This window comes from Carassius carassius, chromosome 47, assembly GCF_963082965.1.
Source record: "Carassius carassius chromosome 47, fCarCar2.1, whole genome shotgun sequence".
NCBI lineage: Eukaryota > Metazoa > Chordata > Actinopteri > Cypriniformes > Cyprinidae > Carassius > Carassius carassius.
The window spans coordinates 14,629,023-14,651,086 of NC_081801.1; the positions used below are offsets into that span (position 1 = coordinate 14,629,023).

General features: G+C 39.2%; 1 protein-coding gene across 1 annotated transcript; it reads left to right on the forward strand.

Annotated features, from left to right (window-relative positions):
- The first annotated feature begins 1,589 nt into the window (after positions 1-1,589).
- Positions 1,590-21,403, forward strand: LOC132130360 (alpha-actinin-3-like). Its single transcript, XM_059542050.1, has 21 exons — positions 1,590-1,912; positions 7,023-7,137; positions 7,360-7,479; positions 7,591-7,677; positions 8,570-8,657; positions 8,935-9,013; positions 11,834-11,915; positions 12,010-12,095; positions 12,207-12,299; positions 12,391-12,621; positions 12,726-12,873; positions 12,969-13,119; positions 13,209-13,317; positions 13,543-13,683; positions 13,893-14,075; positions 14,212-14,346; positions 14,434-14,613; positions 14,773-14,919; positions 15,020-15,085; positions 15,209-15,367; positions 20,883-21,403. Exons 1-21 carry the CDS (start codon positions 1,781-1,783, stop codon positions 21,039-21,041), a joined length of 2,691 nt encoding a protein of 896 aa, XP_059398033.1. The 5' UTR covers positions 1,590-1,780; the 3' UTR covers positions 21,042-21,403.
- Positions 21,404-22,064: the final 661 nt, after the last annotated feature.

Here is a 22,064-nt window from a genome sequence, read left to right on the forward strand (position 1 = left end):
TTGGTGAACTGGTTTGACTGGTTCCCTAAGAAGATCCGGTTAAATAGAAAGATTATTTCGCAATCCGGACATCACTAGACGAGACAAAATCAATAAAACCCATTACAAACGAGGCATTTGTTGCATCCAGTGGGGACATAATTACTGATTATAATGACTTTATTACCTTTTTAATCGTTGCGATGCGTATCGTGCTGTAAACAAAAAAAAGTCTGCATTTGTGATCTGAGAAACGACAAACAAGCCTACTCTACACTGCTCAAAACTTGCGTTTGAATCATCATTGGCAAATTAATTAAATATAAATAATGTACTTACATGCTGTGAGTCAGAAGCACCATACTGTCGTTGCAATGTTCGAACTGCCCCACTTTATAGAAACAGCCGTTGTGACACAGACGCATTGCAGGCTACTGGTTCAGGAAACTGCAATAAAATGCACAGCACACATCTGAATATTAGGGTTAGACTGTTCTGGAACAGTGTTGAAATACAACTTAAACACTGATTTCTAGTCGTGTTCTCTTTTGGAAGGCTAAACAAAGTAGTTTGGCTTTCACAACGAAACGCACGACTCCACGACATGGCAGCAGCAGCAACAGAGAGAAAAAAAGTTACGCCGCCTTTCTTTGGGTGAACATTTAGTTGGTGTTATGCAAATCTGCCCACACAGTGATGTAGAGATGTGGGGGGGTGTTAGAATGAGCCGTTTTAGGGGGTGTGTGGTTGACTGTTAACTTTTATAAAGATGATCTCTTTGGGTTTGACACTTTAGACTTTGCAACTTTACAGATCTTCTTTATGCACCAAGAGCTTGTAACACTCCAAAGAGATAGGAAAAATTGAAATCGCATCATATGACCCCTTTAAATTTTCAAATTAAACACACAAACAATTGTTTAATGATTTTCAGTCTTTCTCACAGCCTTCCAATGACCTACAGCTTCATCTCTGATGTAAAAATGCTTTGAAAGGCTGAACAGTGGAAAATTAAATGTAGATAAACTATGATTTTAGATTATCAAGAACTGAAAAACTCAGTGATTCAGCGATGTTCAAGTATCATTGATCTCTTTTTCTAGGTCTGAATGGGCAACTTTCATTGTGGTGTATGTAATGGAGTTAGAGGGATCTTAATCCTAATGTTTTTTTTTATTTGCAAACTGGCTTTAGTGCCATGATATTTGTATTTTCTTTTTGTAAAGTTCAATAAATTATGCTTAAATCATATTGTGGTCTTGTTTTTTTTATTCTTTATTTTCATGTTCAATTGATATGTTTACATTTTATACAAATCTACATGCATATTCAACAGCATAGTCATTTTATCCAGCAATTTAGGGACTCAAGTATTTTCCATGTAAGTGAAACCTTACAAGTGATAGACCAGAGTTGCTTGACATTTTCTGGTCCTATGATTTTAATTATGCTGAAGGAACGTCCTTTGTTTACCTAATACTCAAACTCAGTAATTCGAGTTAATGCTGTTCATTCTGTACCCTTCCCAAACTCCGCCCAATACCTTTTAGGAATGAAGTTGTGCCCAAATACTGCAGCAGTCAGTCAGTCACATTGGGTCCCGTTACTTGGTGAGTTAGAGCAACAGCTGTCAGCTCATCGGCCGGTGAGAGCAGTGACTGCACGCAGGGGTTTGTCTTCTCTCTCCAAACCCGCACGGGACTCTGATTGTACGGCACGGGGCGTGTATGTTGAATTGAGAGGTAAATCTTAAGGTTGTATAGGTTGAGGGGATACCAAGCACCCCACGGAAGACGGAAAAATGACAGCGATTGAAACGCAGGTGCAGTACAGTTCTTACATGATGACTATGACTGGGGAGTACATGAACCAAGAGGATGACTGGGATCGCGACCTGTTACTGGACCCGGCCTGGGAGAAGCAACAGCGGAAGGTAAAAACTCTCGAGTGCTTGGTGTGCTCACTTCTTGCTTCTCTTTACAAAGGTCTATGTAAATTAATTTGAACACTGCTCTACAGACAGCAAGTAGGCCTTCCATATGGAATGAAAAACCGTATCGGGATGTAAAATCTCAGAATTTTCATGAAATGTTAAAATAGACGCCGTCTACAAGCGTCAAATCTCCATGCCATACACCGCTCAGCCACACGGACCAATCAGCTGTTCCCTCGGTGACGTAAGCAGCGAATAGTTTTGTATACATTTTTAATTTCAACATATACCCATTGGGTTGAAAACAATTATGATGTTAGTATTACTGCAACTAATTAGCTAATGTAAATTAAATTACATTTAAATTAGGAAGCCAGAAACGTCATTAATGTAAGCAACTATCATGAATATATAACAGTAGCTATTACTTTATGCAAAACTACACCAAAGTGACAGCTGAGCAGATGAGGCAACAGTATGTTACAGAGGACAGTCAGTGTTCAGAATTGACAGAAGTGGTTAAGTAGCACTGAGCGCTGCAAAAAAGGCTCTACAACTAAAAATACAGGGCCTATCCTATCCCCAACCCATTAATCCAAGCAGTTTGTTCATCATCATCTGTTGATTTTAGTTTAAATGACTGATGGTACATGTGATAAGTGTTTATTAATAAGCAAGGGTTTAACATGATGACCATGTGATTTATTTACATCCCATTGGGGGCACAAATGTGTTTCTTTCCTGCTGAGTGCATTTAGTACCAGATTGACACTCGCATTATAGCTTTGAGAATTTCAGTTTGGTAGATCATCTAGGACCAAGTCTAAGAAACTGGCACTGGAGTAAAAAATAAAATAAATTACCTAATGGTGCTTAACCTCCAAAAACGTTGGTCATGAACCACACAGGATATCAAACTAAATTGTATAGTTTTTTTTTTTAATATAGTTTTTTATGTCCATCTCAACCATGTTGTAATTTAATTTGGTTTATCTTGATTTGTGAAAACAGACTAGTAGACTAGCTACTTTGTATTTTAGATACATTTTATGTCTGATAAAATGTATCTTCTATAAAGTTTGTCAGAAATATTTAATAGGCCCTCTAACAAAAACCGAATGCCTTTAATGTTTTAAACAAAAAAGAATCAGAGAAATCCATTCTCATCAAACGATAAACGACTCCGCAAGCCTTCATTTTTGGTACTTTGTATTACTGATAAAATTAAGTTTCAAAAGCAATATATGTAATTTTTTATGTTCAATGTAGGGTGAATAAAGTGTTTTGTTCTTGTCATAATGTGTGTTTTTTTTATGGGAACCCAAGGTGGAACCTAAGGGGGTCTAAATAAAGCTTGAACACAGAGTGTTTTCACACCTGTATGTGAGGCGTTCTATCCATGCAGAAGTGTCATGCTGCACAATTCTCTTTAAAAAGACCGAACTCAGTGCTGATTATTCCATTAAGCCTACCTGCTTGAGTCCTTAACATCCTTGTGCTTTTGTTTCTTGGTTGCATGCCATTTATTAGTTAAATCCTGAGAGATTGCATCTCTAGAGTAGGCTATTGTTGTTTTTTAGTGTCTGTTAACTAATGTGTAAGATCCTGCAAGTCAAGTGGACCATTGAGGTTTGAGAAGAGGAGCGATGATTCTAAAATACGTGGAATAATGTTGTGTGATTCTGTTTTTATTATAAATTTCTGTTACACCCCCACATCTAAAAAGGATAATTTTCTACTCTTGATGCATGTACAGTCATCAGTATGAGCCATGGTGAATGTAGCCAAGGTCTCATCTAGTTACCTTCATCAGGTGCATTTCCAGTATGAGGGATTTATGGAGACTACATCTGGGGTATCTCATAAAATATTGGACGTTTACCTGAATTTTATTATTATTATTATTTTATAAGATAAAAAAAAATAGTGTGTGTGCTGAATAGAATGTCACCTAATTACACCATTATGTGAGGTCTGCAAATCACAGGTCAGAGGAAAACATTTACATGTTTTATCATTCTAATTACAAAACCTGAGGGATTCAGATGTGCAGGTGCGCACATTCTTCAGGGTGGGAAATGGGGGGTAAAGAAAGTCATGAGTACGATCGAATGGCAGTTGCTATTCCAGAAGAGGTGTCCTTCTAGGGGAGCTTCTATAAACTACCTAATGAAAGCCTGGGGGCTGGGGGCAGTTTACTGTAGGAAACAGGTCAGCCAGGTAAACTAATTTAGGCCGGACTTGACTTTCATGGCCATGTAAATGACAACAAAAAGAGAGTGGGACACATAATAAGCCCTTTCACACATACAGACTTTTCTGAAAAATTACCAGTAAATTGCGGTTTCATTTTTTTTGTGTTAAAAACAATTGAAAAATCTAAAGAACCTTTTCTGTAATAGAAATGTTCCATGGATGTTCAAGGTTCTTCATGAAACCATAGATGCCAATAAACAACCTTTATTCTTTAAGAGTAAAGGTGTTTTTATCGAGTCTACATAACTTAAAAAATTAAAAAGTTGGAGAAAGGTGCTAAGGTGAATTGAAATAGTTTACATGTCCTTGTGTATCTGCACATTTATTAAGTGGTGAACTGGCAACTACATGATTGTATGAAAGTCAGCTTTACCTAAGTTTGCAGCTTTAAATAGCAGGCCTTCAAATGTTAAATATCATGTTACCCAGAATCCTATGTTCAGCCCTTTCACATGAATAAGCCGCAACTTTTCATCTTTCATAGATGTGCTGGTTCATAGAATGACCTTGGACAGTGGAATTTGTTGCTTGTCGTTTCTGTGGTAGTAGTGTGAAATTGTGTGATATCCATCCATAGAACCGAAACACATCCACAGCCATCTGAAGTATATTGAGTATACATGCAACAGATTTACAGTAAAATCTTATTTAAATTTGGATGGATGGTTTAAAGTATTTAAAGGCCTGTAATTTTAAGGTGGTGTCAACAAGCAGTTGTGTTAAGGAAACCATTAGTAGCTTCAGGAATTTCTTCCTGCCACTGTAAAAGAGGGTGCATGATCTAGTGGAATGTGCCTGTGGCCTGGCTGTCATCTGTAGCGCATAAATAATCTGGCAGCAGTTTTGATCAGCTAACAAGAGCGAGACTGTAATGCAGAATTTTCCCTTGGGGGAAATTCTTTAATGGGTAAAATGTTTGCAATAATCTCTATTCCTCTTGTTTGTTTTTTTCTTTCTTTCTTTCTGTGCATATGTACGTCGGTGTGTTTTAAAAAGGAAAAAAGTTACTAACAGTGGTGTGAAAAAAAGACATTGGTAGTAAATTTCACAGATACAAAGAAATGGCAAGTAACATTGAATTGACTGAAAAATAATTTTCTAACATATTTACTTTGACATTTTTTTTTAAGTCTATGAAAGAACCAAGATGTGCAAATAAGTTTTGTTTATAAAATTATATTAAATGTTAAAATAATAAGTAGATATTAAATCTAAATCTGATTGTGTGGCCCTTTAATTTATAAAAATGTACAGTAATATGTTGAATATATATATATATATATATATATATATATATATATATATATATATATATATAATATAAATGTGTTGATGTGTGAATTGTGCAGTCTTTAATTTAAACAACGCCCTGTCACGATAGCAGTGTGACTGCAGTCAGCTGACTCAGTAATGCAAAGCTTTTGCACAGATGTATGTATGACAGGAATAGTTCAAGTGATGATGTAACTGGAGTGCCAATGGATCGCAAAGCTAAAACAATTCCTTGGTGATAGAGAGCATCTCTGCTGTAGTCATCACTATACAGTATCTGACATTTGAGCCAGAACCTCAGATCACCATTCAGTTGGAATCAACACAGTGTGTGCTTTATATTTTTTTCAGGCTATTTTGAATAGTAAAATACTTTTTTAGTATTCTAAGTATTAGAATAGAATCTAGTATTCTATTCTAAGAATTAAATTTTTTCATTTATATATTCATTAAGTTGTACAAGACTGCTTTATAGATGTATTGTTTTTTATGAATACTTTGATTTTAAGCTATTTGAAATATACATTAATTAAAGCTGATGCTTCAGTTTGTATATATAATTATGATCTGGTAAACTAATATGTAACTAATATTTTAATTGACTTAAAGAGTGTATACATCAATGCTAGAGCAATTAGCATGTGGCAAGGTAATGAAAGCATCGCCAACATGGCAAACTATTTCTGTACAAGCAACCTGTTGCTCCCCCATTCACAATATAGAGAGTTCAAGGACATATTAGAAAAATGTTTCATATTCCTGTTGCACATACTTGGGTGGCCACTAAATAATTGCCCTTTTCATTTCTCAAATCCATGCTATGTCATTCAGTCTCTGATTTAAAATAAAACCCACTGATGTGTATTGCTTTTGATTGTAATTGCATGTTTTATGAGGATACTATATAAAATAAACAGCCCAGTTGTAGTGTTTTGAGCGTCTGTTCCAGGAATGCTGTGCTTTCAGCTGTCTGCTGGTGTCTCATGGCTCCCCGATATAGCTTCCTTCTCTGCCTGCTCCTCATCTTCACCTCCCCCTCCAGTGGGGCACAGGCTAATTTTGGTGATCTTTGGCAGAGGGGGGGTGGGGGCGGGGTGATTTGAAGGGTGGCCACCTGCTGCAAAAGGGTCTCCGCTTCCATCCTTACATCAAATTACGTTGGGCCTTGGCATTCTTCAGTCAACTCACTCACTCTCTTTCCCCTTCTCTCTTACGCTGGGGTTCCAAGTGAGGCATGTACAGTCAACGCTGCTTATAGATCCAACTATATGTAGTTCAGGGACAAAAAATGTACCTTTGCTTATGGCAAAAATGCATCAGAAACAAAAAATGTAAACTCGGATACTTTAAATTTAGGGGCAGATGCCCTCATAATATTTGTATTTTATTATTAAATTGATTTATATAAAATTAGTATCAAATCTAAAATTTGACAAAGTATTTCATGTAAAAGGATGACATCCTCTGTGTTTCTATATGACTACATTGTGCCACACCTTTGAATAAAATGAAACCTGATATAAAATGGTGTAGCCAGACTGCTTACGACTTCATTTCTTCTTTTTTTTTCTTCCCCTCTCAGACCTTCACTGCCTGGTGCAACTCTCACCTGCGTAAGGCAGGGACACAGATTGAGAACATTGAGGAAGACTTCCGGAATGGACTCAAACTCATGCTGCTGCTGGAGGTTATCTCAGGTAAGCGTCTCACTGGATCTGTCGATGTGACCTCATGTCAGTGTTCTGTTCATGTGTTATGTGGACTAACATCAGGTTTGTGGAACAAATTATGGACTTTAAATATCAAGATAATGTGGCAGTTATTATTCTACACTTCCCACATTAACAGTCCTTCATGAATCAAAATAAAATTCCTATACATGTCCTTATGATTTTGTGTGTCTGTGTGTGTTATATCAGGTGAGAGACTCCCTAAACCAGACAAAGGCAAAATGCGTTTCCACAAGATCGCCAACGTAAACAAAGCCCTGGATTTTATCAGCAGCAAGGGAGTGAAACTGGTCTCCATCGGTGCTGAAGGTGAGGCTTAACAAGCCTCTTCTGCTTCAGTTTCTCTAATATCAGCACATTTAGTCCCTCTATTCGTGTCACTTTCCATAACTGTACTCTTCTGTCCTTTCTGACTTGCAGAGATTGTGGATGGTAATGTGAAAATGACCCTCGGTATGATCTGGACTATCATCCTGCGCTTTGCTATCCAGGACATTTCAGTGGAGGGTGAGAGACTCCGAACATCTGACACATTAGCACCTCTGCAGAGTTGTGTTTGTTTAAAGGTCCGCCAATTTTTGGTTTGTCACACTGTTTGGTGTGAAAGCTGTCTTGAACTTTTATTGACACCTAGTGGCCAATATGAAGCATCAGAAAAGCAAGTGCCATTGAAGAAGCCATTTATATTTAGTTATTAGTAGTATAAGTCAATTTATACCTGCTCCCTGCCACACAGAAATGGCGTGCAAGGCCTATATAACACTATTTACCATAATAATATATAATGAAAAAAATAAATTAGTTAAATGTGAAAAAAAATTGTGATAGCAAAATTAAGCTTTGCAATGCTTCATGGTTTTTTTTATCATTCTGCAGATTTTTGTTCATTTTGTTGTTTTGTGTAATTTTATTTTAAAGAAATAATAGACATTTTCAAAGTGATTAATGTATTTTAGTACAGTACACTGACAGGAATGAAATGAAATGAAATTCATGAATTAATCATTCCTTTTAACTATGCCGATATGCCTGTATTTCATAGGAAAATGTTATTTTGGCTTCACATAAAAATAATGATATTGATTAAAAAAATACAAATAAATAATGTAATGTAATTAATGGGTGGTAATTATGCTAAATATCAATATGCATGCAAGTGTGCCCTGTTTCTAAATGGCTGGAATTCGTTAACATGCACACCTTTAAATAACAAATCTGAGGTTTATGGAGCATTTGTGAATCCAAAGTTCCTTTTTACAAGGACGTTTACTTCTATATTTATGAACGTTTCATGGATGAGGGCAATTGAGCATAGCTTTAAATTGTATGGAAAGGTCAAGGGTTCAACGTCATATTTTGTGTAGTCAGTGAAAATGATCTTTTGACCTGTTCCTCACAGAGACCTCTGCTAAGGAGGGCTTGCTGCTGTGGTGTCAGAGGAAGACGGCCCCCTACAGGAATGTCAACGTGCAAAACTTCCACATCAGGTGATTTCTGCTTGACTCCTGTTGAGAGAGCGGCATCTTGGCTTAATTTCACAATCATTTATTATGTTTAACCATTTACGGCTCTTGTCCGAATGCACACGTGTACATTATCTCTCTTTAAAACCCATCCTTTGCATTATCCATCATACTTCACATGCTTCTAAACTTTGCCATAGAGCCTCTGCACAACACTCATCGTTTTGTTAACCATTTCCAAATGTCTTTTCTTGTTCTTTCTCTCTTGTGGTTCTTCCTTTGCTTGTGGTCTGTGTCTTAGTTGGAAGGATGGCTTGGCTCTCTGTGCCCTCATCCACAGACACAGACCTGACCTCATCGACTACTCCAAACTGCGCAAGGTGCCATCGCCTTCCTTCTCATAATGCATTTCTGCCTTCTTTTGTACATTAGCTATCTGTCCATTCATCTGCTATGTCACATAAAAACTCACCTTTACCCTTACACTACACCTGTCATCATTGAACTGTTGGTAACTAACTTTGTCTCTTTGGCTGTGAATGGACTGTTTATTGCTTCTAGAAAAAAAGGCATACTTACCTGTATGATGTTATTGCCACCTCACTAACAAAAGCCAGTTGTTATTGATTATGGTAATACCATTTTTTATTTTTGAACATATGTTGGCAATACCATGGTTTTAATATCATAGCATTTGTTTAAGAATTTTAGAGTAGCATGTAAATACCACGGTACATGAATATGATAATCATGGTAAATATCAAAGTGTTACAATATTACCTTCTGCCACATTACTTTTTTGTAAAGATTTTTTCAATTTAATTGATCTAAAATGTTCTCAGACCTGAATTCCTTTTTTGCTTATATACATATTACTAATGTTCTGCAGTGTATAAAATAGTATGTTTAACATTCAATCATGTTGATTATGAAGTGTATAAGTATGAGCAAAAAGTTTCCATGATGAATGGTACAGTGGGGAAATTATTTATTTGATCCCCTGCTGATTTTGTTAGTTTGCCCGTTTACAAAGAAATAAAAAATTTAATTCTGTATATTTTAACAGATAGAGACAGAATCTCAACCAAAAAATCCAGAAAAAAACACATATAAAGGTTAGAAATTGATTTGCATTTCAGTGAGTGAAATAAGTATTTGATCTCCTACCAACCAGCAAGAATTCTGTCTCACACAGATTGGTTATGTGCCCATGTGGAATTCAGATTAGTCCTGTCACTTTAAGAAGTTACTCCTTATGTCTGCTCTATGTATAAGACAACTGTCCAGAGAATCTGTATCTTCCATTCCAACGTCTCCCACCACCATGGACAAGAGCTGTCAAAGTATGTCAGAATGACAGAATGGCTGGAATGGGCAACAAAACCATCAGCAAGAAGCTGATAATACAATACAACCATCAATCGGCCTCGGTCTGGAGCTCCGTGCAAGATCTTGCCTCATGGGGTAAGGATGATCCTGAGAAAGGTGAGGGATCAATCCTGAACTACACGGGAGGAGCTTGTTAATGGTCTTAAGGCAGTTGGGACCGCAGTAACCAAGCAAACCATTGGTAACACTCTACACTGTAATGGTTTAAAATTGCCAAAGAACATTTAAATGATTCAGAGAAGACTTGGGAGAAAGTGCTGTGGTCAAATGAGACCAAAATCGAGTCTCCAGACCTCAGTCCTATAGAAAATATGTGGAGGGAGCTGAAGCTTCGAGTTGCCAAACGACAGCAAAGAAACCTTAAGGATTTAGAGAGGATCTGCCAAGATAAGTGGATCAAAATCCCTCCTGAGATGTGTGCAAACTCGATGACAAACTACAAAAAACGTCTTACCACTGTGCTTGCCACAAATGTGTGTGGCACAAATACTAGGCCATGTTTTGCTTGGGGATTAAATACTTATTTCAGTCACTGAAATGCAAATCAATTTAAATTCAATTCAATTTTATTTGTATAGCGCTTTATATGATACAAATCATTGCATAGAAACTTTACAGAAAATGTATGTTTCTATAATATTTAGTAGAAGCTTATCAGTGTTTACTCAGTTTATGTACATATGGCAAAAATGTACGGAAAAAAAAAAAAATCTTAATCAAACAGAACAAGCACTATTAACAGCAATTATTATGATGCAATAAAACTTATAGCAAAATTTGGTAGTTCTTTGTTGTTTCAGGGTTGGCATCATCTGAGATCCTCTGAGGGGTTGGCATCATCTCTTCTAAGGGGTTCTGGATCCAGATTGAAGCTTGTTTAAATCCTAGATTACATCCTGTGGCAAAACAGAGAAACAAATAGAGACATAATTAGCGTAGCTGCTGTTCCAACCAAGTAAAATTTATTTGTTTAACCCAAGCTAAAAAATAATAATGTGCACTTGATCAGATATAAATGCAGTACACGATAATGAGATGCATTATTTGAATGCTTGGCCAAAGAGATCTGTCTTTAATCTAGATTTAAACAGAGAGAGTGTGTCTGAACCACAAACGTTATAAGGAAAGCTATTCCAGAGTTTGGGAGCCAAATACGAAAAAGCACTATTCTTACACATGTACAGCTCATACATACAGAGAATTGAAATTGCGTTACTCTCAGACCCTTGGTGCATATAGATAACACTAACAGTAGAGCATAAATTTACAGATAGGTAAGTAATGATATTTTGTAACTGATACAAAATTTAATAGGTAGCCAGTGCAGAGACCGTAAAATTGGGGTAAAATGATTATATTTTCTTGACCTAGTAGGGATTCTAGCTGCTGCATTTTGGACTATCTGTAGCTTGTTTATTGAAGATGCAGGACAACCACCTAGAAGTGCATTACAATAGTCCAGTCTAGAGGTCATGAATGCATGAACTAGCTTTTCTGCATCAGAAACAGGTAAAGTTCCGTAGCTTGGCAATGTTTTGAACATGAAAAAATGCTGTTTTTGTAACATGGGAAATATGATTTTCAAAACACTAGTTGCTGTCTGATATAACGCCCTGATTTTTGACTGAGGAAGTAATCGTATATCTGTCTAGTTGCAAACTTACACAATCAGCAGGGGATCAAAAAAATATTTCCCCCACTGTTGACTGTATTTTCTAGCAACTTTCTGTTGTAGACTGTGGAAAAATGCTTCTTTGCTTTATTTACTAATTTTTCATTGAGTTTCTTCCTGGCCTTGTTTGCCCTTGCAGGATGACCCTGTTGGTAACCTAAACACTGCTTTTGAAGTAGCAGAGAAATACCTTGACATCCCTAAAATGCTTGATGCAGATGGTATGATCTGTTGGAGAATCCAATTTGATATCATGTTTCAGATTGTAAAAAAAGAATAGCTTCGTTAACTGTCTAATGTTTGCCTCCTTATCAGACATTGTGAACACTCCAAAACCTGATGAGAAGGCCATCATGACCTATGTGTCATGTTTCTACCATGCTTTCGCTGGTGCAGAGCAGGTAAGAGAGTTCTTCTGGAAATGAACATCAGTTTAGAAAGGAGATTTGCTCCTTTAAGAATGTAATTGCCCACCTTGTTTTCCCTTTATAATCAGTCACACTGTCCTCCAGGCTGAGACAGCAGCTAACAGAATCTGCAAAGTGCTGGCCGTGAACCAGGAAAATGAGAAGCTGATGGAAGAATACGAGAAACTGGCCAGCGAGGTGAGAATACTTAAATTCTCTATGAGATGAACACAGTTTTGTTAATTTGTGAATGAATGAGTCTTCGTTCTCCCCATTGTTTTCACCTTAGCTTCTGGAGTGGATCAAAAGGACCATCCCCTGGTTGGAGAACCGTGTGGCTGAGCAGACAATGCATGCCATGCAGCAGAAGCTAGAGGATTTCAGGGATTACCGTCGTGTGCATAAGCCACCCAAGGTTCAGGAGAAGTGTCAGCTGGAGATCAACTTCAACACCCTACAGACAAAGCTGAGGCTCAGCAACAGGCCTGCCTTCATGCCCTCTGAGGGCAAAATGGTTTCAGTATGTACTGCTCCTTTTCTCTTAACATTTGTATACAGGGTAAACTACTTTGGCTTTTGAGTATCCCACAGACAAAGTTAAAAGTAAGTCCTCCCCTGCTACAGGACATTGCCAATGCCTGGAAGGGTCTGGAGCAGGTAGAGAAGGGTTACGAGGAGTGGCTGCTCACAGAAATCCGTCGTCTGGAGAGACTGGACCAACTGGCCGAGAAGTTTAAACAGAAGTCTACCTTGCACGAATCATGGACAACAGGTATTACTCACCACTTCTCTGATCTTACAGTCAGCCATTTTCACTCTACTGTGAGGGTTGACATATTCCTTTGTATTTTATAATGCTCAACACAGGAAAGGAGGAGCTGTTGTCTCAGAAGGACTACGAGTCAGCCTCTCTAATGGTGATCCGTGCTCTGATGAGGAAACATGAGGCCTTTGAGAGTGACCTGGCTGCTCACCAGGACAGAGTGGAGCAGATTGCTGCCATTGCCCAGGAGCTCAAGTAAGACAGATACACGTCAGCTCCCTTGAAATATGAAGAGTGTTTACAGTAGGTAATTATAGTGATTATAAAGATGTGCTGCTCTTTAGTGAATTGGACTATTATGATGCTACTACCATCAATGCCCGGTGCCAGGGTATATGTGACCAGTGGGACAACCTGGGAACCCTGACCCAGAAAAGGAGAGAATCATTGGAGGTACATGTATATGATAAAATCTTAATTGTTATGCTACAGCTGTCCTCCTTAACTGTTTAAGTCAACACTTGAATTGAGAATGCTGTCAAAGTAATGTAGATTCCACTTCCAGAAACATTAAGACTCTTTTGCACATTTAGCCAATGGAGAGAATGGAAAAAATATGCTATTTACAGTAGATAAAGGATGTGGGCTTGCTGTAATCTTTGTCTTTCTTTGCCATAGCGTGTGGAGAAGCTTTGGGAGACAATTGACCAGTTGTACCTGGAGTTTGCCAAACGGGCAGCACCCTTCAACAACTGGATGGATGGAGCTATGGAAGATCTGCAGGACATGTTCATTGTGCACAGTATTGAGGAGATTCAGGTGAAAGACAAACACTGAATGCTTGAGGGAGTGCTTATCTTCTTCAAAGACATTGGGTACTGGCTTTAGTATCTTGTTAATCTATTATGGGAGAAGGACGTTTGTGTTGTACTTCTGTAATAGACTCCCTTTTTTGTACCATTTTTCAATTGTTTATTTACTCACCATGTCTTAACATATTTGTTATTTCCTGCTATTGTCAACCTCAGAGTTTGATCACAGCCCATGACCAATTCAAGGCCACCATACCAGAAGCTGATAAGGAACGCATGGCCATCATGGGCATTCATAACGAGATCCTGAAGATAGCTCAGACATACGGGATCAAGGTAGTGGGCGAGAATCCCTACACTGTCCTTTCTCCTCAGGATATTAGCATCAAATGGGAAGCTGTAAGTACTTTACAATCTTTATTTTACCATTTCAGCTTGATCAGCAAGAACAATGGTTCAAAGCATTGAGTACTTTGAGCTAGGAGAAGCCTTTCAGGTTCTTCACTGAGGATTGTTGCTTCCTTCTTAATAACAGGTGAAGCAACTAGTCCCAATGCGTGACCAGATGTTGCAGGAGGAAGTAGCCAGGCAGCAGTCCAATGAGAGGCTGAGACGCCAGTTCGGTGCTCAGGCTAATATCATTGGACCCTGGATTCAGACCAAAATGGAGGTGTTTCACCACACTCCACTCACAGTGGCTACATGTCACATAGTATGAAAAAAATAAAACTGAAATGATCTTCCTCTTGTTCAACAGGAGATCAGCCATGTGTCAATTGATATTGCTGGTTCTCTAGAAGAACAGATGAGCAATCTGAAAACATATGAACAGAACATCATTAATTACAAATCCAATATAGACACACTGGAAGGAGACCACCAGCTCAGCCAGGAGAGTCTTATCTTTGACAACAAGCACACCAACTACACTATGGAGGTACTGACAACCATCTATTTTCAATTAATTGTGAAATGTTTTCTCTTTTTGAAGTTTCAAGTGTCATTAAGGTAAAGTGTCTTATGCAATTAAACTTCCAAGTCCCTTTAATCTCACCATAGAGGCATGATTCCTATTTTCGGATTATGTCTATTTTAGCACGTGCGTGTGGGATGGGAGCAGCTCCTCACCACTATCGCCCGCACGATCAATGAGGTTGAGAACCAGATCCTGACCCGTGACGCCAAGGGTATCAGCCAGGAGCAGCTGAACGAGTTCAGAGCCTCCTTCAACCACTTTGACCGGGTTAGCAATACATGGAGTCTTTGGTTTCTTCCTTGACTAAGCAAAGTTATGCAACTTTATCCAAACTGTAGAATAAGCACATTCTTTTTTGTATTTGCAGAAGAGGAATGGCATGATGGATCCTGATGACTTCCGTGCTTGCCTGATTTCAATGGGTTATGATCTAGTGAGTGCATTTAATCCTTTTTAGAGTATGACTTTCACTGCTTTTTTGTAGTTTTAAAATAATCCAGAAACACAAGGGCACAAAATCAGCTTTCTTACGTATGAACTCTTCCATAATTTTTAGGGTGAAGTTGAATTTGCACGCATTATGACTCTGGTGGACCCCAACAACACAGGAGTTGTCACCTTCCAGGCCTTTATTGACTTCATGACCAGGGAGACAGCCGAGACAGACACTGCTGAACAGGTCATGGCCTCCTTCAAGATCCTGGCTTCTGACAAGGTAATTACAAACTAATAGAATTCAATTCAATTCAAGTTTATTTGTATAGCGCTTTTTACGATACAAATCATTACAAAGCAACTTTACAGAAAATTAAGTTTCTACAATATTTAGTAATAGCTTATAAGTAGTGTCTGTCAGTTTGTGCATATATGACAGGATTTTTCAGAAAAATGAATACAAGACGTAGTCAGCCAGACGATGAACATTATTAACAGCAATTATTATATGATGCAGTCACACTTGTAGCAATATTTGTTAGTTCTGTTTGTTGATTCAGGGTTAGCATCATCTGGGGTCCTCTGAGGGGTCGGCATCATCTATTCTCAGGTGTTCTGGATCCAGACTGGAGCTTGTGTAAAACCTAGTTACATCCCGTGGTAAAACATAGAAACAAATAGAGACATCATTAGCATAGCTGCTGTTCCAACAAAGTAAAATTAATTAGTTTAACCCAAGCTAAAGAATAAGAGTGCGCATTTGATCAGATGCAACTGCAGTCACAATTTAAGAGATACCTTATTCGAATGCTTGGTGAAAGAGATGCGTTTTTAATCTAGATTTAAACAGAGAGAGTGTGTCTGAACCCCGAACATTATCAGGAAGGCTATTCCAGAGTTTGGGAGCCAAATGTGAAAAAGCTCTACCTCCTTTAGTGGACTTTGCTATCCTAGGAACTACCAAAAGTCCAGCATTTTGTGACCTTAGGGAGCGTGATGGATTGTAACTTGGTAGAAGGCTAGTTAGGTACGCAGGAGTTAGACCATTTAGAGCCTTATAGGTAAGTAATGATAATTTGTAACTGATACAGAACCTAATAGGTAGCCAGTGCAGAGACTGTAAAATTGGTGTAATATGATCATATTTTCTTGACCTGGTAAGGACTCTAGCTGCTGCATTTTGGACTACCTGAAGCAGGACAACCACCTAGAAGTGCATTACAATAGTCCAGTCTAGAGGTCATGAATGCATGAACTAGTTTTTCTGCATCAGAAACAGGTAACATGTTTCGTAGCTTGACAATGTTACTAAGAAGCAAGAATGCAGTTTTTGTAACATTGGAAATATGATTTTCAAAAGACAAGTTGCTGTCTAATATAACACCCAGATTTTTGACTGTAGAGGAAGTAGCAGTGCATCCGTCTAGTTGCAAATTGTAATCTTTAAGATTCTGTGTACAGTTTTTTGGTCCAATAATGAATATCTCTGTCTTATCTGAATTTAAGAAGAGAAAATTATTGGTCATCCAATCTTTTACATTTTTAACACAATCTGTTAGCTTAGATAATTTAGAAGTTTCATCTGGTCTCGTTGAGATATATTGTAACGACTGGGTGAAGGAGTGGCAGGAAGCAAGTGCGAGATAAATGATATTTAATGAAGACAATGATACAGACAGAACTTGAGACACAAACAAAGCTGGGAGGAATGCACAGTCCAAGATGGTGGTGATGAGTGACGAATCCGGAAAGCGGAGGTGAGTAGGCAGCAGGAGAGGGTGACACAGGAACTGCGGGGAAGCGAGCCGAAGGTAAGTGGTGTTGCTTGGTGGTGGGTTGCGTAGAGTGGACGGGGTTCCGGGGAGAGACGGACATCGAACGCAGAAACACACAAGAAGGAAGTCGTGGGAAGTCGTGGCCTAATGGTTAGAGAGTCGGACTCCCAATCGAAAAGGTTGTGAGTTCGAGTCCCGGGCTGGCAGGAATTGTGGGTGGGGGGAGTGCATGCACAGTTCCCTCTCCACCTTCAATACCACGACTTAGGTGCCCTTGAGCAAGGCATCGAACCCCCAACTGCTCCCCGGGCGCCGCAGCATAAATGGCTGCCCACTGCTCGGGGTGTGTGCTCACAGTGTGTGTGTGTGTTCACTGCTCTGTGTGTGTGCATTTCGGATGGGTTAAATGCAGAGCACAAATTCTGAGTATGGGTCACCATACTTGGATGAATGTCACGTCACTTTCACTTTCAAGAAAGCAAAGCATAGGTCATAAACATGAAACAACGCTCTCACGAACACAAGATGCTAGACAAGCCAATATATAGGGATGAGTAATGAGTGACAGCTGTTGCTGATGACAATTAATGGAGATGCCCACAAACTAATCAGTGCTGACGCGTAACACACAGACTTCACCCACAAAGTCCACAAAGAGATCACGGTTTACCAACCGTGACAGTACCCCCCCCACCCCCCCCCCCCTAAAAACGCCTCCTGGAGTTCCCAGAAGGGCCTACCTGCTGATTGTAATCATCAATAAGGGAGTGATCCAGTATGTCCCTAGCAGGTACCCAACTCCTCTCCTCCGGACCGTAACCTTCCCAGTCCACCAAGTACTGGAATCCTCGTCCCCTCCATCTCGAGTCCAGAATACGATTAACCGAATAGGTCGGTTCCCCATCTACGAGACACGGCGGCGGGGGAACCAGGGTAGGCGGATTAATACGTGAATAAAACACGGGTTTAATTTTGGAAACATGGAAGGCGGGATGTATTCTCCTGTACACTGGAGGTAGTTTGAGGCGGACTGTCACCGGACTAATGATCTTGGCGACAGTAAATGGGCCAATGAATTTTGGAGCTAATTTGTTAGAAACGGAACGGAGAGGAATATTGTTAGTAGAAAGCCACACTTTTTGACCCACGACGTAAACGGGAGGCTTTGACAGGTGGCGATCGGCCTTGGCCTTAGTGCGCTCCCTCATCCAGAGCAGAGTCTCGCGGGCTCTGGTCCAGGTGCGGTGCCACCTCTGGACAAATGCGTGAGCGGAGGGGACCGCGACTTCAGATTCCAGACTAGGAAAAGCTGGTGGTAACCTACGCTGCACTGAAACGGAGAGAGGGCCGTGGCTGACACTGGTAACGAATTGTGACTGTACTCCACCATAGAGAGTTGTTGGCTCCAGGAAGAAGGATTCTTGGAGACCAAACATCGCAACGTTCTCTCTAAATCTTGGTTGGCTCGCTCAGACTGCCCGTTACTCTGGGGATGATAACCCGAAGACAGACTAACCGTCGCTCCTAGCAATTTACAAAATTCCTTCCAAAATTTGGATATAAATTGGGATTCCCTGTCAGAAACCATGTCTACCGCGAGGCCATGTAACCGAAAGACGTGATCTAGGACAGTGACCGCTGTCTCCTTGGCTGTAGGTAATTTGGGCAAGGGAATGAAATGTGCCGCCTTCGAGAACCGGTCCACTATGGTCAAAACGACCATAATGCCATTAGAGGGCGGGAGGGCGGTAACAAAATCTAGTGCAATATGTGACCAGGGTCTCGAAGGGACAGACAGCGGTTGAAGAAGCCCATCAGGAGGTCGGTTAGACGACTTACCACTAGCGCAAACTGAGCAAGCCAAAACAAAATCGTGGACGTCACGAGCCATAAGTGGCCACCAGAATCGTTGTTTAACTAACCCCTTCGTTCGGCTTATCCCTGGATGACAAGCAACGTTAGAGCAGTGACCCCACTGAATAACTTCGGACCGTAACTCTTCCGGCACAAATAAACGATTCGGTGGGCAACCGGGCGGAGGCGCTACCCCTTCTAAGGCCGTCTTGACCTTCGATTCGACCTCCCATACGAGTGCTGAGACGACTATTTTCTCAGGTAAAATACACTCGGGAGTCACCAGGCGGGCGGAGGGATCAAAAAGACGTGACGAAGAATCGGGTTTGACATTTTTGAGAAAATTATTGGTCATCTAATCTTTTACATTTTTAACACAATCTGTTAGCTTAGATAATTTAGAAGTTTCATCTGGTCTCGTTGAGATATATTGTAACGACTGGGTGAAGGAGTGGCAGGAAGCAATTGCGAGATAAATGATATTTAATGAAGACAATGATACAGACAGAACTTGAGACACAAACAACGCTGGGAGGAATGCACAGTCCAAGATGGTGGTGATGAGTGACGAATCCGGAAGGCGGAGGTGAGTAGGCAGCAGGAGAAGGTGACACAGGAACTGCGGGGAAGCGAGCTGAAGGTAAGTGGTGTTGCTTGGTAAAGGTTGCGTAGAGTGGATGGGGTTCCGGGGAGAGACGGACATCCAATGCAGAAACACACAAGAAAGCAAAGCATAGGTCATAAACATGAAACAACGCTCTCACGAACACAAGACGCTAGACAAGCCAATATATAGGGATGAGCAATGAGTGACAGCTGTTGCTGATGACAATTAACGGAGACGCCCACAAACTAATCAGTGCTGACGCGTAACACACAGACTTCACCCACAAAGTTTACCAACCGTGACATATATAGCTGAGTATCATCAGCATAACAGTGGAAACTAATTCCGTATTTTCTAATAATATTACCAAGGGGCAACATGTATATTGAAAAAATAGGGGGACCTAGGACGGATCCTTGTGGCACTCCATATTTTACTGGTGATAAATGAGATGACTCCCCATTTAATTAAACAAAATGGTAGCGATCGGACAGGTAGGATCTAAACCATCTTAGAGCCTGCCCTTGAATACCTGTATAGGTTTGTAATCGATCTATGAGTATGTCATGATCTATGGTGTCGAACGCAGCACTAAGATCAAGTAAAACTAGCAATGAGATGCAGCCTTGATTTGATGCAAGACGCAGGTCATTTGTAATTTTAACAAGTGCATTTTCTGTGCTATGGTGGGGCCTGAAACCTGACTGAAATTCTTCATACAGATCATTTTTTTTACAAGAAGGAGCTCAATTGAGGAGACACAACTTTTACCAAAATTTTAGACATAAATGGAAGAATTGAAATAGACCTATAAATTGCCAGTTCACTAGGATCTAGTTTTGGTTTCTTAATAAGAGGCTTAATAACCACCAGCTTAAATGGTTTTGGGACATGACCTAAAGAAAACTACGAGTTAATAATATTGAGAAGCGGTTCTTCGGCTACAGGTAACAACTCTTTCAGTAATTTAGTGAGTACAGGATCTAATAAACATGTTGTTGGTTTAGATACAGTGATAAGTTTATTTAGCTATTCCTGTCCTATAGTTGTAAAGCACTGCAGTTTATCTTTGGGTGCGATGGATGAAACTGAAGTGTTAGACGCTGTAGAATCTACATTCACTATTGTATTTCTTATGTTATCTATTTTATCAGTGAAGAAATTCATAAAGTCATTACTATTATACGTTGATGGAATATTTGAATCAGGTGGCGTCTGGTTATTTGTTTATTTAGCCACTGTGCTAAATAAAAACCTTGGATTGTTTTGGTTATTTTCTATGAGTTTGTGTATATGCTCTGCCCTAGCAGTTTTTAGAGCCTGTCTATAGCTGGACATACTGTTTTTCCATGCAATTCTAAAAACTTCAAAGTTAGTTTTTCTCCATTTGCATTCAAGACTACGATTTTCTTTCTTGAGAGTGAGTATTACTGTTATACCATGGCACAGTACGTTTCTATGTTATAGAACCACTAAAAGTACCTATGTATGTTTTTGGAGAATCTGCTAAACATGACTCTTGTTGTCTAAGCACTTATTTTTTCTACTATGTTCTGTAGGCGTACATTACAGTGGAGGAGCTGAGGAGAGAGCTGCCCCCAGAACAAGCTGAATACTGTATCAGCCGCATGACCAAGTACATTGACGGTGATGCTCCCCCAGGCGCCCTCGATTATATCTCCTTCTCCAGTGCCCTGTATGGAGAGAGCGACTTGTAGAGCCCTGCCTGACATGTACACCACCCTAAAACATCCCTTACACCTTTCCTCAAATTTCATGAAACCCTTAAATATCTAACTCCTGGAACAATGTCAGGTGTAATGGATGGCTTTGCTGCAGTGATTTAGTACAGTGCGTCACCAGTTGATATCCCGTGACAGCCATCAGTTTATGTCTGATCTTGTTAGTGGTCCATCCCTTATGTTGGGAAAAGCTGTCTCACAAGACAGTAGGGATTGAAGAGTATAAAACACAATATAATTCTTCACAGTGACACTGTTTATAAGAGACATCTGCTCTCCCTTCATAGAAAAGGACTACATTTTGAAGGAAGAAAAATAAATGACCCTAAAGAATATCATATTTTGTGTATTTTGTTGTTTAATCAAAGCATATATGTATACATACATACATACATATATACATATATATATATATATATATATATATATATATATATATATAGTGAGAGAGAGAGAGAGAGAGAGAGAGTGTGTGCGTGTATATCTGAACTTAATGGAAACATTATTATTAAGTGCTTAGAGTGTATTTAATTTGTCTATAGAGTGTTAAAGATAGTCAAATATTTGCCATTACATATATAATCTAACAGTAATGTCTGTTTGGCCATAAAAAAATATGACAATTTATGTTAAACATTTCACAAGGCGTCAGCAAATATATTCTGTTCCTAACAGATTTCTAGAATAACCCACAGGTTGAAGGTGAAGCATTTGCACATGAAGTGTTTGCTATATTTGACCATTTTATGAAAATCTGAGAACAAGAACAATAAAATAAAATAAATACAAAAGCGACAGCAATTGATGCAACTTTAGATAAAATTAATAAAAATACCAATAAAAAGAACTAAAAATATAAAAGCACACCAAATATAAAAAAATTTGATGTAAAAATAAAAAAAGAAAAGAAAAAATTAAACGCCAAAAAAAATCATTAAACATGGTAAAGGTAAAAGACTATAAAAAAGAAAAAACCCCATGGAAATATAAGTGTTCAAA

What these genes read in the sequence shown, in the direction of transcription:
- LOC132130360 (XM_059542050.1), top strand. Translation starts at nt 1,781, where the DNA reads ATGACAGCGATTGAAACGCAGGTGCAGTACAGTTCTTACATGATGACT. An exon ending in CTTTCGCTGGTGCAGAGCAG is followed by an intron (nt 12,096 to 12,206) that starts GTAAGAGAGTTC and finishes ACTGTCCTCCAG; the next exon opens with GCTGAGACAGCAGCTAACAG. An exon ending in CTGAGGGCAAAATGGTTTCA is followed by an intron (nt 12,622 to 12,725) that starts GTATGTACTGCT and finishes CCCCTGCTACAG; the next exon opens with GACATTGCCAATGCCTGGAA.